The 17,833-nt window shown below is 41.4% G+C and overlaps 1 protein-coding gene across 1 annotated transcript in view; it reads right to left on the minus strand.

The window, feature by feature from the left end:
• Positions 1 to 467: 467 nt before the first annotated feature.
• FUNDC2 (FUN14 domain containing 2) overlaps positions 468 to 17,833 on the minus strand; it is a 20,520-nt gene continuing 3,154 nt past the window's right edge. The window contains exons 2-5 of the mRNA XM_007467353.1: positions 16,379 to 16,529; positions 8,526 to 8,601; positions 3,665 to 3,796; positions 468 to 557 (exon numbers count right to left, since the gene is read on the minus strand). Coding sequence (XP_007467415.1) covers positions 480 to 557; positions 3,665 to 3,796; positions 8,526 to 8,601; positions 16,379 to 16,529 — 437 coding nt within the window. The 3' untranslated portion in view covers positions 468 to 479. The remainder of the gene's footprint in view (positions 558 to 3,664; positions 3,797 to 8,525; positions 8,602 to 16,378; positions 16,530 to 17,833) is intronic.

Raw genomic sequence — 17,833 nt, forward strand, 5'->3', positions numbered from 1 at the left:
AAAAGAAAGTAGACACCAAGATACCAAAATCTTTCATGCTTACAGGTAAATGTATTCGGTTCCTTTCCAGGCAGGACATAGTAAGGTATCTTATATGCTTGCTATTTCTTTTCCTAATCAAGTCTGGGACAACCTCTGAGGGTCCACTCACGCTCCATGGTGAGCCATCTTGTACCATGTTCTGGTAAGTATCTTACATAGGGGACAAAGGAATATTCTTGCTGACCTAGAGATTAGTCAAGGGGGGAGTGTGGTGGGAGAAGAGTTAACGTCTACTGTCTCTTCCGTTGCCGTCAAGGTCATGGTGGGGCCATTATCCACTTGTACCAACAGATGCCTACAGAAGCCATTCAGATACGTCATGGCAGGGAGGAAGGCGAGGGAGAGGAGGACAAAGAGGAGAGGCTTTGCTATCCTATGACGGAGTGAAGAGGCTGCTGGATGGAAAAACCAGGAACGTGGAAGCAAAGTCATCCTCTTTAGGATGCCATACCAAGCAGAAAGCCTCCGAAAAATCCACCAGTCACTAGAACATTCTTCTTCACAAACGACACCACCTAGGAACAGAAGATAGCGCAGTGGATTACTTTGCTGAAGATATTATTAGGAAGCAGGACGCAGATCAGGTGAGATGACGTGTCTCTGGATAAGGTAGTGGGGGGGTGCTAGCGCACAGTGATCACATTCAAGGGATGCTTTTCAGACGGGACTTTGCAAAGAGAGAAGGCACCACATTCAGTAAACTGGTGTCTCCTCCAAACCTGTCCACACGTTCCTCCCGCCCATGCGTCTGTCCATCTATCCATACACCCTCCTCTGAAACCTTATTTTCTCACATTCCTACAGCTTCCCATGCATGTGCGCTATCGACCTCCATCCCAGAGGGAACTTTCTTCCAAGTGCTACCATAGAAAAGTATTCACGAGGGGAATACACCCTGTAGTCTGGCCTACTGGTTTCCTGAACTTAAGTACAGGGGTTCATCTCCCTAACCCCACCCCAACCTTTCCCACGCCACCACCCAGCCTCCTGGGACCCTCGAGCCCCCTCATTCCCACTGTGCCTGTGTCTTCACTCCTCCCTGACTTGGCTGGAACTATATTTCCCTATTTGACGCATTGTCTCTTGTCATCTGCCCTCAGGGGGAATGACAAAAATCATACAATTTCCTGACATAACTTCTTTCATTCATCATCTTTACTCATTCCTCAACTTGTTACACCTTGGCTCTCAACTCCACCACCCGACTGCAACTGTTCTTGCAGAAATCACCAATGGCCTCCTTGCTGCTAAACACTAACCCGAACATTTTCATTTCCTGCTCCCCAAATATGAATACGGGCTCTCAGGGGGAACCAGCCACTCTCCCTGGGGCCTGTGAGAGGGCCAGGCCACAAAGAGGGATACTACAAACATTTGTGGAATGAACCAATTCCAAACCTTCTGGTTAGTTTATATAAGTGCACACTGTAAGGCAACAGTTGGTTCTAATCAAACATTAACCTTATACTTTTTATTATATACATTCCTGTATCATTAAAGAAGTTTTCAACAATCATGTATTACTTTTGTAAATGTCTGAAAAATAAAAAAAAATTTTGAAGTGAAAAAAGTGTAAGTTTCATAACCTTGAGCTTGAGGAGGGATGGAAGGAAGGGAGGAAGGAGGAAGGACTTATCTAAGTGCACAAATGCCACGTTCCACTCTGGGCAATGGACAGCTTTTTTTATTAAAAAATTATTTATTTGAGGGGTTTTTTGTTCTTCTTTTTGAACTTATCCATTTTACTACACTTTATTGAGGTATAATTTACATAAAGTGAGATGTGCTCATTTTTTCATTGAAATGTAGCTGATTTACAATGTTGTGTTTATTTCTGCTGTGCAGCAAAGTGATTCCATTGTACATATATAGGCGTGCTTTCTCCTATTCTTTCCCATTCTGGTTTATCCCAGGACATTGAAGAGTTCCCTGTGCTCTACAGTAGGACCCTGTTGTGTATCCATCCTATAGATACTAGTTTGCATCTGCTGACCCCACACTCCCAGTCCCTCCCTCCCTCCCCACCCCTCTCCCCCTTGGCAACCACAACTCTGTTCTCTGTGTCTGTGAGTCTGCTTCTGTTTCATAGATTCATTTGTGTCATTTAGATTCCACATATAAGTGATGTCATATGATATTTGTCTTTCTCTGTCTGACTTATTTCACTCAGTATGATAATCTCTAGGTCCATCCATGTTGCTGCAAATGGCAAAATTTCATACTTTTATATGGCTGAGTAGTATTCTGGCAATGGACACCTTTGGCTGAGCACTCGCCACCACACAGAATAGTCTTTTTCTTTTTTTCTTCTTTAAAGGGAATGTCATTTTTTAAAAGACAATATTTATTTATTTGGCTGCACCAGGTGTTAGTTGTGGCATGTGGGATCTTTTTTTTAGTTGCAGCATGCGGGATCTTTCGTTGCGGCATGCGGGATCTAGTTCCCTGACCAGGGATTGAACCCAGGCCCCCTGCACTGGGAGCACAGAGTCTTAACCACCGGACCAGGGAAGTCCCTCTGCTAAGTTATCCACCACTCGTCTACGTGCTTTCCAACTTTCAAACATTTGCTAATATTTCTTGTCTCCTGGTATTCCTTTCCTGTTCTCTTGGTCCTTGTAGGTTCAACCAGGCACCTTCCTGACACCTTGATCCTGGTTTACTTCTCCCTGGTTAAGTGCACTTATATCTTTGGGACATTTGACATTTTTCCAAAGGTAATAAAGAAGTAACAAAATACATCCTTTTAAAAAAGAAGCCCTTCTCCTGTCCCTCCAGTATAATCTGACCTGATTTCATGCCTTAGATCAGAGGTTAGCAAACTATAGCCCGTGGGCCAAATCCAGCCAGTCACCTATTTTTATTTTATTTTATTTTATTTATTTATTTATTTTTTTTTTTTTGCGGTACGCAGGCCTCTCACTGTTGTGGCCTCTCCCGTTGCGGAGCACAGGCTCCGGACGTGCAGGCCCAGTGGCCATGGCTCACGGGCCCCGCCGCTCTGTGGCATGTGGGATCCTCCTGGACCCAGGCACGAGCCCATGTCCCCTGCATCGGCAGGTGGACTCTCAACCACTGCGCCACCAGGGAAGCCCGTCACCTATTTTTAAGTAAACTTTCATCGCAACGCAGCCACACCCATCTGCCTACCCGTCGTCTATGGCTGTTTTCACACTACACAGTGGAGTTCAGTAGTGACAGAGATCACAATGCCTACAAAGCTGAAAACATGTACCATCTGGCCCTTTACAAAAAATGCTTGTCAACCCCTGGGCTACACATTCTGGACGTTTCAGAGATGTGTGTGTATGGAGACAAAAATGTGACTCAAAGTGATCAGAGTGGCTGTACAAGGTACATCTTCCCCCACCCCTCGCGTGCCGCTCCCATCCCAGTAAGAACTTCTTCAAGGGATGCTCGGTCCACATATGTGCCTGTAGCACTTTGCACTCTCACTCAGCAATAAAAGTCACCTTGGTCCTTGTAGGTTTAACCTTTTAAATTGCCGCTGAGGTGAGGATATTCCATCTGAGGCTGACATACCGGTGTGTCTACCCCATTTTTGTACACACAAAGTTGTCTGCACCCTTCACACACTGCACAGGAACAAAATAAGTCTCACCTCGTCTGCTTTGCTTTTGACCTCCACAGGTGTCTGGCTGCCCTTGCAGACCTTCAGCTGCTCCTTGGCTTTCTTCATGTCCTGCTCTACCCGCTTCCAGTCCACTTTGATGTAGCCAGTATGGTTTGCAAGCTTTAGTTTAAAAACGACAGCAATAAAGGAGAAACACAGGATAAATCCCAGAAATATGTTACCAAAAATCCTTCTGAGTTTCTATCTTTGGAGATATTTGCCGTCCAGTTTTTTGTATTTCGACGACATCCACTCCACATCTACTGAGCATCCACCCTATGTGCGAGGCCCTATGCCTATCAACGGAAGTCCACACACTGGCCTTCAGTGATGGCTGGCAATTCTTTTACTTTATTTATACTCTTACCCATCTCTATAAAATTTCAAGTTAGCTTAAAAAATTAAATGGTAAATGAAAATCAGAACTGGAAGTCAAGATGTAAGGTAAAGAAACCTTAAAGGCGACATAAGCCTGAGTTTCTCAACAATGTGAACAGGGCAAGGGTGTCATGTAGTAATCACTGCTGCTCAGAAAGAAATCACAGAGATTTCTCATGAGCGATTTCTTGTAAGGGAGAAGCACATCCAAATATGCCTACAGAACATGCCTACTTCCCTTGCTCAAGACAGCAGGCGCGCACACACGCACACTCAGTGAGAAGCATTTCATAAAGAATGTGCGAACAGGATAAAACTCATTCACACATGGAGTTTCCTGATGGATTAGTGTTACCCAGGGAACGAAGAGACTGATTAGGCCATCAGTCAATCCTCCACGTGTATCACTTCTCTCCTCCAAATTTCTGATACGATAAATCATAACTCCCTGGATAGCTCAAAATATCTAAAACTGAAATTCTCCACTGTCTAGTCAGCTGCTCTCCCTCTAGTCTCTCTTTTAGTTAACAGCACCAACCAACTAATCAGTCACCCAAACCAGGCTGGAGAAAATATCTGCAACATATCTAGCAAACAAAACATTAATACTTATAAAAAGTGAAATTCTTCTAGAGATCAGTAAGGAAAAAAACCCATTTGAAAAACGGGCAAAGGCAACTCACAAAAAAAAGTGGCCAACAAAAGGGAAAAGTTCAACTTCACAAGTAATCAAGGAAATTAACACTAAAATTACTGAGTTACTATACTTTTTTTTTTATCAGATTGGAGATGATTAAAATACTGAAAATATACAGTGTTGGTAAGGATGTGGGAAATGGACACTCCTATCACACCCTTACTGAGAGTGTTTACCAGCAGCCTTTGAGGAGAGCGGTTTGGCATCATCCACCAACATTGAAACTGCACGTGCCATTATGCTATACCCAGCATGGCAGCTCTTGTCACAGCAGCTTTACTAGAAATAAACCAAATGTCCATCCGCACATGAATGAATAAGCAAGTTGTGTCATGTTTACACAAGATGTTGCTCAGTACTAAAAAGAACAGACTACTTGTAGCAGCAACATAGCTGCATCTCAAAAATCGTACACTACATTCAAGTTCCGATTCTGTTATTCCACCCTGTCTCTCCCACAGGACGAAGTACATTGAACAGCTACTTGGGGGCTCTGAAGGAAACAAGAGCATCTGACTGGAGAAGCCCAGAGCCGTGTATTTCCCATATTTGCTAAGGTATCACCTGGCCTAGACTTCAGGCAGGACTCAAAAACATTCTGACAAAATTCCACACACATTTCTGTAAAAGCTCCTGGAGAAACAGAAACAGGGAGAACTTCCTCAACTTGCTAAAGAGCATCTACAAACATACAGCTAATGTCAATCATACTTACTGGTGAAAGACTGAATACTTTCATCCAATGTTAACAAAAAGGCAGGGATGTCTACTGTCTCTATTCCTATTCAACGCTGTGCTGGAAATGAAGTCATAGTGCAACAAGGAAGAACATAAGGTAAGAGGCGTCCAGATCAGAAAGGAAGATGTCAAAATGTCACTATTTGTAGACATGTTTGTCTACATAATTTCAAAGAATCCAACAAAAAGCAAACAAAAACTCCTACACACAAAAAGCGAGTTTAGCAAGGCTGAACACTACAAGATAAACACACAAAATAAATTGTATTTCTATATGCTGGCAATTTGAATTGGAAATGGAAATGAAATGTATGGTTTTACAATAGCTGCAAAATAATCGAATACTAGGTACAAATCTAAACTAAAATCATATAGGATCTGTACACTGAAAACTACAAAATGTCTGTTGAAGAACGAACTCGAAGAGAAATGATTAAGCCAGAGTTACTGCAATCCCAATCCCAGCAAGATGTTTTATAGATATGTAAACAAGCTGGTTCTAAAATGTGTATGAAAAGACAAAGGAACCAGAACAGCCAAAACGATTTTGAAAAAGATCAGAGTTGGAGGAATCACACTACCTGATTTTACAGCAATCAAGACAGTGTGGTATTGGAGAAGACACACAGATTAATAGGACAGAATAAAAAGTACAGAAACAGACAATCCAATTTCAAAGCGGGCCAAAGACCTGAATAGATACTTCACCAAAAAGGAGACCTGGACAGTAAATAAACACATGAAAAGATGTTCTACATCAGTAGTTGTATCACTCTGAGTCCAACTGGGAGACAGCTTTAGGGCTCAGGGTGAGTGCCTGGGGAAAAGCACAAGAGCAACTAAAGCTCTTATAAGGTATCTAGGACTAAAACTGAACCACAGATGGACAAGATCTATATGGAAAAAATAAAAGTCTAGGCAAAGACATTAAAGAAGACCTAAATAAATGGAGAGAAAGCCTGTGTTCACAGCTAGATGATACAATATCATAAAAGATATTAATTCTCCCCCAATTTATCTATATGGTTCCCATGCAGTTCCAGTCAAACATTTTTCTTCTTACTCTTTTTTTCCCCTGTTTTTGGGTGCACCGTGCGGCACACGTGATCTTAGTTCCCCAACCAGGGATTGAACCCACGTCCCCTGCAATAGCAGCGCAGACAGAGTCTTAACCACTGGACTGCCAGGGAAGTCCTCCAATGAAAATTTAAACAGAATCTTTGAAAGGAATTGACAAGCCTGTTCTAAAATTTAGATGGAGAAGCAAAAGTGCAAAAGCAGCCACAACGATCCTGAAGAATACGTGGAGGAGCTTGTCTTGCCCACTATCAAGGCTCAGTAGATACAGAAAGTAGAGTCAGAGCCACACATATATGAACTTTGATATATGATACAGGCAATGGTACAAATATTGAGAAAAGGAAGACTTATTCACTAAATGCTGCTGGGACAATAATCCAGATGAAAGGAAACTGGATCCTTATGTCAAACCACACCCCTGATCTCCCAACATCGTGACTACCCTGGTGACAGGGCACATGCGTGCACAGCACAGACCCCCATGTCTTACCTGCACTGCACTCCTTGCACATCTGACCCAAGCAATACCAGAATCCCAGTGCGAGGGTCCTTCCTGGAGATTATTCTAGTGCCCATTACTGCTGTCAGTCAGAACCCCCAAAAGAAACAGAGGGTACACTCAGATTAAGGCATTTCAAAGCAATATGAAGATACTCAGGGAAACCACAGGGATAGAACAGGATTGTGGGTCTAGTGCAAGAGAGCTGTCACTGCACTTGCATCTGAAGGGGTGCGAGGAAGGAAAGATGACTGCAACCCAGAAGGCAACAGGAGGGGTGAGGAGGGGCCTGTCTGCTAACAGCCACAGGGAGAGAGCCAAGAAGCTACACAGGGAACGGGTCCGGAGGCAGCTGCTGGTGCCTTGCTAGTCACAAGCAGGATGCTGCCAGAGTGATGCTATGGAGTTCCCAGGCTTGGGTAGAAAAGGGCGGGCAGCTTTCACCATGTTTCTGAAACAAGGGCACTTGGAGAAATGAGGCCACAGGAGGAGCTGAGACCCGAGTGAGGGAGGGGAGGGAGAGGCCTGGACCCGCCCCAGCTCCCTGCTCACCCAGCTCCAGTCACCTCTGGCTAGAACCCCTTGAGGCTGCCAGCCCAAGCGCCCATCCTCCCCTCCCCGAATTGCTGATGCATAGAAACTGAGATGATAAAAAGATGATCATTTCAAGCATTGGGTTTTGAGGGCATCTGTGATGCAGTGATGCTGTACCACACACGCCCCGGCCCACCAGTCATAAGCGGGCCTCTTCTGGCCTCTTCCACACACTTCATTTTCACCTGACGCATCTGGAAAACTCACTCAAATTGTGATTCTAACGTGGGACGACCTCACTAAAATGAGGGCTGCTAACTTCGAGAGGAGACAAAGAGCTGTGGATCCGGACACTCCAGCTTGACTGCACCTCAGAATCACCTGCAACTTTAAAAAGACTCCTATATACAAGCAGGCCTACTGCCCCGTGAAATCAGACAGAGGTGGGGGGCAGGCCCCAAGCATCAGTGTTCTATAACATTCCCAGGTGATTCCAATGTGGAGTCAAGTTTGCAAACCAACTGTACACACACAGCCTCAGGGAGCCAGCAGCCAGTGGTTCAAAACAAACTCCACACCACGGGCCAGCAGAGGCCATCTGACCAGTGTCATTTAGCCCTCATGTCTCTCATCGACTTTGTGTCTAAGAATAAATCATATCACAGGGCACTTGCAAAACACCTGGGATTTCTGAAATCACACTTGTTTCATATTTCAAGTGGTCTTGAAAACCCTGGAAGGGAGCTCTGATAAGGAATATGCACGTGTCCCCATGTTATAAATGACAAAATGTAATCCACCTAGTAATTGAAGAAGTCTGACTCAAAAGGTTACTAGCATTTCAAATGGTATGTGAAACCGTCTAAAGTAAAAGAGCCCGGACTGTGTGTGAGGACGCCCAGGGAAAGACTCCACATACAGACCTGAAGCAGGAAAAATCCACCTCCCAGAGCTGTGGCAGCCAACCTTCCAACCTTCTGGAATATGAAACCAGTGCACCTACAAAAATCAAGTTAACAAGCTGTCAGACAAACACAAGCATGGACTTCTAACAACATTCAGAGCCTGCTTACCTTGGGATGACCCAGCTCCTTCCTACTCCAGGCATAAAGCCCGTCCCCTCCAGAACGAGGGAACGGCAGAGGCTCCGACCTCACAAAGACCCTGACTCGGATCTTGGCTCTACTACTCACTTCATTTTGTGGTCTTGAGCAAATCCCTTAAACTCCCAAGCCGTGTTTTTAAAAGATGACTCTGGCTACACTGTGGAGAATGGATCAACACAGGAAACGATAAAGCAGAGACTCCAGTCAGCAATATGGAAGAGAAATGGCGGCAGGGAGGGAGCAGCCCTGAAGCGAGTAAACACGTGACTGTATGAGGCCAGAGTTGGTCGCATGGGATAAGGGACAGGCTCTCAGTGCCATCTTCTCTGGTCGGCACATGGCTCTTGACAGAAAACTGCCCTGAAGACGGCTTATAAAGCCCTACGCTTACATCTAGTCTCCCTTTACCTCTCTGCCCTCATTTTCTACCACCTACTGCTTGGTACACTTCAGTAGGAGAAAAAATATATCAATATCAATAAAACATTGCATGGAGGACCTCACAAGGATTTTAAATGCTTTTAAACAAAAGCTAGGTATATCTCAGAAGGCACTCCTAAACTGGAGGAATGATAGGACTAGTAAATAAACCGTTAGGACTCATCTCAATTCTTAAGTGTGATTATAAGGTGAAGTAAACTTCCTGTACCCTGTATCCACTGGCCCTAAGTCCCCGACGTGAAGGCATTAACTGACATTTTGCAGCTAAGATTCATTCATGATAAAGGCAACCAACTGGATCGTCAACTAGCTCTTATTTCTCTGATCTTTTTTTCAAAAACCTAACATGGATAAAGGTGCTTTTCCCCTCCAAAGAAATTTGGGAGAAAAAAATGAAGTATATATAAACTCCAGCAATTTTCTTCTCAGTCTCTTTTATCTTTAAAATTAGCTCTATAGAGTAAGGTACAGAACACATGTGGAATTTTTTTAAAGCCATGTGTAAATGTGTCCCAGAACAAGAAGTAAGACTCAATTATATAAGAATAAAAAAGATATCTAGGGCTTCCCTGGTGGCACAGTGGTTGAGAATCCGCCTGCCAATGCAGGGCATATGGGTTCGAGCCCTGGTCCGGGAAGATCCCACATGCCACAGAGCAACTAGGCCTGTGCGCCACAACTACTGAGCCTGTGCTCTAGAGCCCACGAGCCACAACTACTGAGGCTGAGTGCCACAACTACTGAAACCCGTGCACCTAGAGCCCCACAACAAGAGAAGCCAACACAATGAGAAGCCCACACACCACAATGAAGAGTAGCCGCCACTCGCTGAAACTAGAGGAAGCCCATGCACGGCAACAAAGACCTAATGCAGCTGAAAATAAATAAATTAAATAAATTAAAAAAGAATATCTTTATTTAAAAAAAAGATATCTAGCACCCAATAAGGTAAAATTCACAATACTGCCATCCCATTAAAAACTACCAGGCAGGCAAAGCAGGAAAACAGACCCATAATGATAAAAAACGAAATCAACTGAAAGCAACCTAGAAATGGCACAAATGACAGAATGCTGACAAAAACATCAGACGTGGTTATGACTGTATTCCATGTTCAAGAAGCTGGAGGAAAGATTCCACATAATAAGTAGGGACAAGGAACATATTTTAAAAGGATACAAATCAAACTTCTACAGATGAAAACTGTACGTCTGAGATGAACACTGTACTTGATGGAACTAACAGCAGTTTAGATACTGTAGAAGATTAGTAAACATGACATAGCAATAAAAACTATCAAAATGAAAGAAAAATACATGAACATGGTTGTAATATTGAAGTTATACACTGGTGAAAACTGGAGGATGGGCTCTCTGGATTTTTATGTTTGCATGTTTTAAAATTTATTTATTTTTATTTATTTTTGGCTGCGTTAGGTCTTAGTCACTGCACACGGGCTTTCTCTAGTGGTGGTAAGCAGGGGCTACTCTTTGCTGGGGAGCAGGCTTCTCATTGCGGTGGCTTCTCTTGTTGCGGAGCAGGGCTCTAGGCACGCAGGCTTCAGTAGTTGTGGCATGCGGGCTCTAGAGCGCAGGCTCAGTAGCTGTGGTGCAGAGGCTCTCTGTATTATTTTTAACAAGCACCTGTGAATCTATAGTTATCTCAAAATAAAAAGTTAAAAAAATAAAGTGTCAGTGAACTACAGGAAAATTTCAAGCAGTGTAATAATATGTCTAACTAGAACTGTTGAAGGATAGAAAATATTTGAATAAATAATGAGAAAATATTCTAAATTTGATAAAAACTGTAAATTGATAGATCTAAACAGCTTAATGAACTCAAAGCACAAAACAAATGATAAATATCTTAAAAGCAGCCTGAAAGGCAGGGGGAGGGACATATTAGGTACAGAGGAATAAAATTCAGAGATAGCACATTTCTCATAGAAAATAATGCAAGACAAAAGATAATGGAACATTCTTAAAGTACTGGGGGAAGAAACAACCCTGTCAATCTAGAATTCTATACCCAGTAAAAATGTCTTTCAAAAAACAAAGATGAAATGAAGACCTTTCTCAGATATACAAAAGCTGAAAAATAAATCATCACCAGCAGCCCAAAAGTACAAAGAATGTTAAAAGTGGAGGAAAATGATACCAGATGGAAATCTGAATACACACAAAAGCATGATGAGCACAAGAAATAAACTATACGGGTAAATATGAAAGGTTTCATTTTCATTATTTAAACTATAGGGGTAAATATGAAAGGTTTCATTTTCATTATTTAAAAATTTCATATTTAATGAAAAAATGTAAAGGTTAAATGTATGATAATGAAAACCAAGGGTAAAATGGAAGTATACTGTTTTATTTTTTTTTTAAGATTTTTTTCATGTGGACCATTCTTTTTTTTTTTTTTTTTTTCCCAAATGCGCAGGCTCAGCGGCCATGGCTCACAGGCCCAGCCACTCTGCGGCACGTGGGATCCTCCTGGACCGGGGCATGAATCCGTGTCCCCTGCATCGGCAGGTGGACTCTCAACCACTGCACCACCAGGGAAGCCCTGATGTGGACCATTCTTGAAGTCATTACTGAATTTGTTACAATACTACTTCTGTTTTAAGTTTCTGGTTTTTTGACTGTGAGGCATGTGGGATCCTAGCTCTGACCAGGGACTGTACCTACACCCCCTGCATTGGAAGGTGGAGTCTTAACCACTGGACCACCAGGGAAGTCCTGGAAGTATACTGTTGTAAGAACATTACACTCTACATGAAGTGGTATATCTACTGATGATAGACTGTGGTAACTAAAAGATACATCCTATAAACCTTAAAGCAACCATTAAAATTACACAATTAAGAGACATAGGTAATAAACCAAGAAGGGGCATAAACAGAATTATGAAAAATATGTGATTCAAGCCAAAAAAAGAACAAAAAAGAGCAAATAAACTGGACTTCATAAAAATTAAAAACTTTTGTCCATCAAAGGACATTATCAAGAAAGTGGAAAGACAACTTAAAGAATAGAAGAAAATATCTGCAATCATGTCTGGTAAGAATCTAATATCAAAAACATATAAAAAATTCTTACAACTCAAGAAAAGAAAGACAAACAACTCAATTTCTCCAAAGCAGATGTACAGATGGCCAACAAACACATGAAAAGATGCTCAACATCGTTAGTCACCACTTCACACCCATGTCATGCCCACTAAGGTGGCTATAATAAAATGGTTTTTTTAATGAAAATAGTTAAGTGTTGGCGAGATATAGCCATAACAAGGAAAGAAGTCCTGACACACACTGCAACGTGAATGAACATCAAAAACACGATGCTCAGGGGGCTTCCCTGGTGGTCCAGTGGTTAAGACGCCCTGCTTCCACTGCAGGGGGCAAAGGTTCAATCCCAGGTCGGGGAACTAAGTCCCTGCATGCCACTCAGTGCGGTCCCAAAAAAACAGAACAAAACAAAACAAAACATGATACTCAGTGAAAGAAGCCAGACATACAAGTCACATATTGTATGATTCTATTTATATAAAATATCCAGAATAGGTAAATCCATAGAAACAGAAAGCAGACAGATGGTTGCCAGGTGCTGGGGAGAGGGGAGAATGGGGAGTAACTGCTCAGCAGGGATGGGGTTTTATTTTGGAGTGATGAAAATGTTTTGAACCTAGAGAGAGGCAGTGGTTACACAAAGGTGTGAATGTACTAAATGCCACTGAATTGTACACTTTAAGATGGTTGGCTTCATGTTACGTAAATTTCACCTTAATTTTAAATATATATATATATATATATATACACACACACACATACACAGCATACCTATTTTTATTACACACACGTATATTTGATCCAAAAGAAAATAAAGAACAGAACACCAAGATGGTAAATTTAAACCCAATGATAACAAAAATAAACTCAAAGGTAAATAGTCTAAGCACCCTAATTAAAATGAAAAGATTGTAAAATTGGATTAAAAAAAGGAAGACCCACCTATATGCTGCCTATAAGAAACCCATTTTAAAGAACTGTTTTAAAAAAAATATTTATCTATGTATGTATGTATTTATCTTGGCTGCGCCAGGTCTTAGTTGCAGCACTGGGAATCTTCGTTGCAGCATGTTTAGTTGCAGCATGTGGGATCTTTAGTTGCGGCATGCAGACTTCTTAGTTGCAGCATGTGGGCTCTTAGTTGCAGCATGCAGTGCAAACTTCTTAGCTGTGACATGCATGCAGGATCTAGCTCCCCAATCAGGGATCAAACGAAGGCCCCCTGCATTGGGAACGCAGAGTCTTACCCACTGGACCACCAGGGAAGTCCCAAGAAACCCATTTTAAACATACAGACTCCACTTTCCTGAACTTTGCCCCATGTGCCTCTTCCTTTGGCTGATTTTGTTTTTAATATTTATTTATTTATGGTTGTGTTGGGTCTTAGTTGCGGCCCTTGGGATCTTTCATTGCAGCACGCGGCTTCTCTCTAGTAGTTGCGCTGCACGGGCTTAGTTGCTCCACGGCATGTGGGATCTTCCCAGACCAGGGCTCAAACCCGTGTCCCCTGCATTGGAAGGCAGATTCTTAACCACTGTGCCACCAGGGAAGCCCTTGGCTGATTTTAATCTGTATCCTTTTGCGGTAAAAAATCGTGACCATGAGTATACCAGCTCTCAGTGAGTTCTGTGGATTCTCTTAGGGAATTATCAAACATGAGGGTAGTCTTAGGGACCCCCAAACTCTGCAAACTAGTAAGTGACTTTGGCAAGATTGCAGTATACAGGATCAATATACAAAAATCAATTGCATTTCTATAATATAAGCAATGCACAATGAGAAAGTGAAATTTTAAAAGTAATAGCATTTACAATAACATCAAAAATATGACATATTTAGGGATAAATCTGATATAAGATGTGAAAGACCTACCTACAAAGCACTGCTGAGAGAAATTAAAAGAAACTGAAACAGGGAATTCCCTGGCAGTCCAGTGGTTAGGACTCAGAGCTTTCACTGTTGAGGGTGTGGGTTCAATCCCTAGTCGGAGAACTAAGATCCTGTAAGCTGCACGGCACAGTCAAATGGAGAGATAAACCATGTTTATGGATCAATGCAATCCCAGTCAAAATCTCACCAGGCTTTTTGTAGAAATCGGCAGCAAGCTGATTCTAAAATTCATATGAAAATGCTAAGTACCTAGAACAGTCAAATCAACTCTGAAAAGCAACAGAGTTGTAAGATTGACACTACCTGATTCATGACTTATTATAAAGTTACAGTAATCAAAACAGTGTGATATTAGCACCAAGACAGACAAATCAGTTTAACAAAGAAGACATATGGTCAATCGATTTTCACCATAAGTACAAAGGCAACTCAGTGTAGAGGAGTACAGTCTTTCAACCTATCATGTGGGCACAATCAGATACCCATATGCAAAAACAAAAGACCTTGGACTCCTACCTTACAACATATACAATAAGTAAATCAAAATGGATCATGGAACTAAATGAAAAATCTGAACCTATATATCATATAGAAGAAAACATAGAAGAAAATTTTGGTGACCCTGGATTAGGCAAATATTGTCAGACATGACTCCAAAAGCTAGAGCTATAAAACAGAGTTGATAAGTTGTATGTCAAGATTAAGAACTTCTGTTCTTTGAAAGACATTGTCAAGATAATAAGCTACAGAGTAGAAGATTATATTTGCAAATCACATATCTAAGACTTGTATCCAGAACACATAAAGAACTCTCACAACTCAGCAGTGAGAGAAAACCAACTCCCCAATAAAAATATGCAGAAAATATCTAAACAGATACCTCACCAAAGACATATGGATAGCAAAAATAAGCTCATGAAAAGATACTCAACATCATTATTCATCAGGAAAATGTAAATTAAAACCACAATGAGGGCTTCCCTGGTGGCGCAGTGGTTGAGAGTCCGCCTGCCGATGCAGGGGACACAGGTTCGTGCCCCCGTCCAGGAGGGTCCCACATGCCGCGGAGCAGCTGGGCCCGTGAACTGTGGCCGCTGAGCCTGCGCGTCCGGAGCCTGTGCTCTGTGGCGGGAGAGGCCACAGCAGTGAGAGGCCCACGTACCGCAATAAAAAAACAAAAAATACAATGAGATATCACTTCACAGCCACTAGGATGGTTGTAATCAAAAAGACATTATGCCAGAAACACTGAAAGATATAGAAAACAAACTAGTGTTTACCATTGGGCAGAGGGAAGTGGGGAGGGGCAAGATAGGGGTAGGGGATTAAGAACTACTATGTATAAAATAGATAAGCAACAAGGATATGTTGTATAGCACAGGGAAGTATAGCCATTATCTTATAATAATTTTTAATGGATTATAACCTGCAAAAATACTGAATCACTACACTGCAACCTGAAACTAATATAACACTGTAAATCAATTATACTTCAAAAAACAAAGACATTATGCCAAGTGTTAGTGAGGAGGTAGAGAAACTGGAACCCTCATACACTGCTAGGGGAGATGTAAGATGTAAGACGATACTCTAGAAAACTGCTTGGCAGGTTCTTAAAAAGTTAAGACATTCACCTACTATGACTCAGCCTAACTCCTTCTAGATATTTACCCAAAAGAAATGAAAGCATATGTTCATACAAAGACTTGTACACAAATGTTAAGAGCATTTTAGCCCAAAAGTGCAAACAAACCAGTATTCATCAAAGGGAAATGGATAAACAAACTAGTTCATCCATACAGTGGAATGAACTAGTGATACACACAACAGCACAGATGAACCTTGAAATTAGTGTGCTCAGTGAAAGAAGCCAAACAAAAAAGAATACATACTGTATAATTCCATTTATATATAATTCTAGAAGATGCAAAGTGATCTGTAGTGATAGAAAGCACTTACTATGTGGCCCTGGTCAAGTAAACCTTTCTAAGCCTTAGTTTCTATTAAATGAGGATAGATAATAACAATTTCAGAGCTGTGAGAAGGAAATGAGATACCTATATAAATATCTAAAATAGTACCTGACATGTAGTAAATACTCACTATGTGTAACCATTAAATAGCACTTTAACACTATGTCTAGATGTATACTATTCATTAAGTGATCAATTTCACAAGTCAATGTATTTTCATTGGTTAAAAGAGATGGTTCCTATAACCCCAACACTGAGTCATGCAAAAAAAGATACTGGACATCTTTTACATCACTTACCATCCAGTGACACCTCCAATTAACAGCTGGGTTGCCACGCTATACTTTTCAGCTGAAGGCCCAGATTCCTGCCCAAACAGCTTGCGCCACCATGGCTGCTTTTTAGCAAGTTCCGCAAGATCCAGTGACTCAAAATTTCCCTCAAAGTTTCCTACAAGAATTAAGATACTGAATAAGAAAAGTTACTTTTACAATAAATCACTAACATTCCTAACCTAGATTAAGAGATTTTTAAGGAAACAGAGACAGTTGTAATAAGGACATCTAAATATTAACCTATTTTAAAGAGTAAACTGACTCTGAAATTCTGACCAGCAACTTTTGAAAATCAGACTAAAATCAACAAATATCTCAGAGGAAAAAAACCTAGACAATTTAGAATCAGTACTCTAGTTTTCCCCCTGAAATTTAAAAACAACCAAAAGGACCTAGGAAAAACTGGTAGTAATACTTAATTATGCATCCTAATGAAATGGGTTTTCTTCATTTGCCTCTCCTTTTCAGGAGTAACTCAATACTACTCAATAGCCCACAAATTCTCAGTACTATGTGTATCTCCAGTGATAATAAAGATAGGAGGTAACCCTGAGAAAACCATAATTCAAAGAGACATGTACCACAATTTTCACTGCAGCACTATTTACAATAGCCAGGACATGGAAGCAACCTAAGTGTCCATCGACAGATGAAGGGATAAAGAAGATGTGGCACATATACACAATGGAATATTACTCAGCCATAAAAAGAAACGAAATTGAGTTATTTGTAGTGAGGTGGATGGACCTAGAGTCTGTCATACAGAGTGAAGTAAGTCAGAAAGAGAAAAACAAATACCGTATGCTAACTCACATATATGGAGTCTAAAAAAATGGTACTGATGAACCTAGTGGCAGGGCAGGATAGAGAAGAAAAAAAATGTCATGAAGAACCTAGGGATGAGACAGGAATAAAGACACAGACCTACTGGAGAATGGACTTGAGGACACGGGAAGGGGGAAGGGTAAGCTGGGATAAGTGAGAGAGTGGCACGGACATATATATACACCACCAAGTGTAAAACAGATAACTAGTGGGAAGCAGCCACATAGCACAGGGAGATCAGCTCGGTGCTTTGTGACCACCTAGAGGGGTGGGATAAGGGAGGGTGGGAGGGAGACACAAGAGGGAAGACATATGGGAACATATGTATATGTATAACTGATTCACTTTGTTATAAAGCAGAAACTAACACACCATTGTAAAGCAATTATACTCCAATAAAGACATTAAGAAAAAGAGGTAACGTTTAATTGAGCTGTTACTATTTACCAGGCAATGTGCTAAGGAATAAACATGTATATATAATTAAATCCACAGAACAAAGTAGGTACAGAACAAGGTACTATTTATTAACTCCATTTTGTAATTAAGAAGTAGACGCTCAGAGGGTGATTTATTTGCCCAAAAAGGGAAAGA

Source organism: Lipotes vexillifer, unplaced genomic scaffold (genome assembly GCF_000442215.2).
Source record: "Lipotes vexillifer unplaced genomic scaffold, Lipotes_vexillifer_v1.1 scaffold2385, whole genome shotgun sequence".
NCBI classification, from domain to species: Eukaryota; Metazoa; Chordata; class Mammalia; order Artiodactyla; family Lipotidae; genus Lipotes; species Lipotes vexillifer.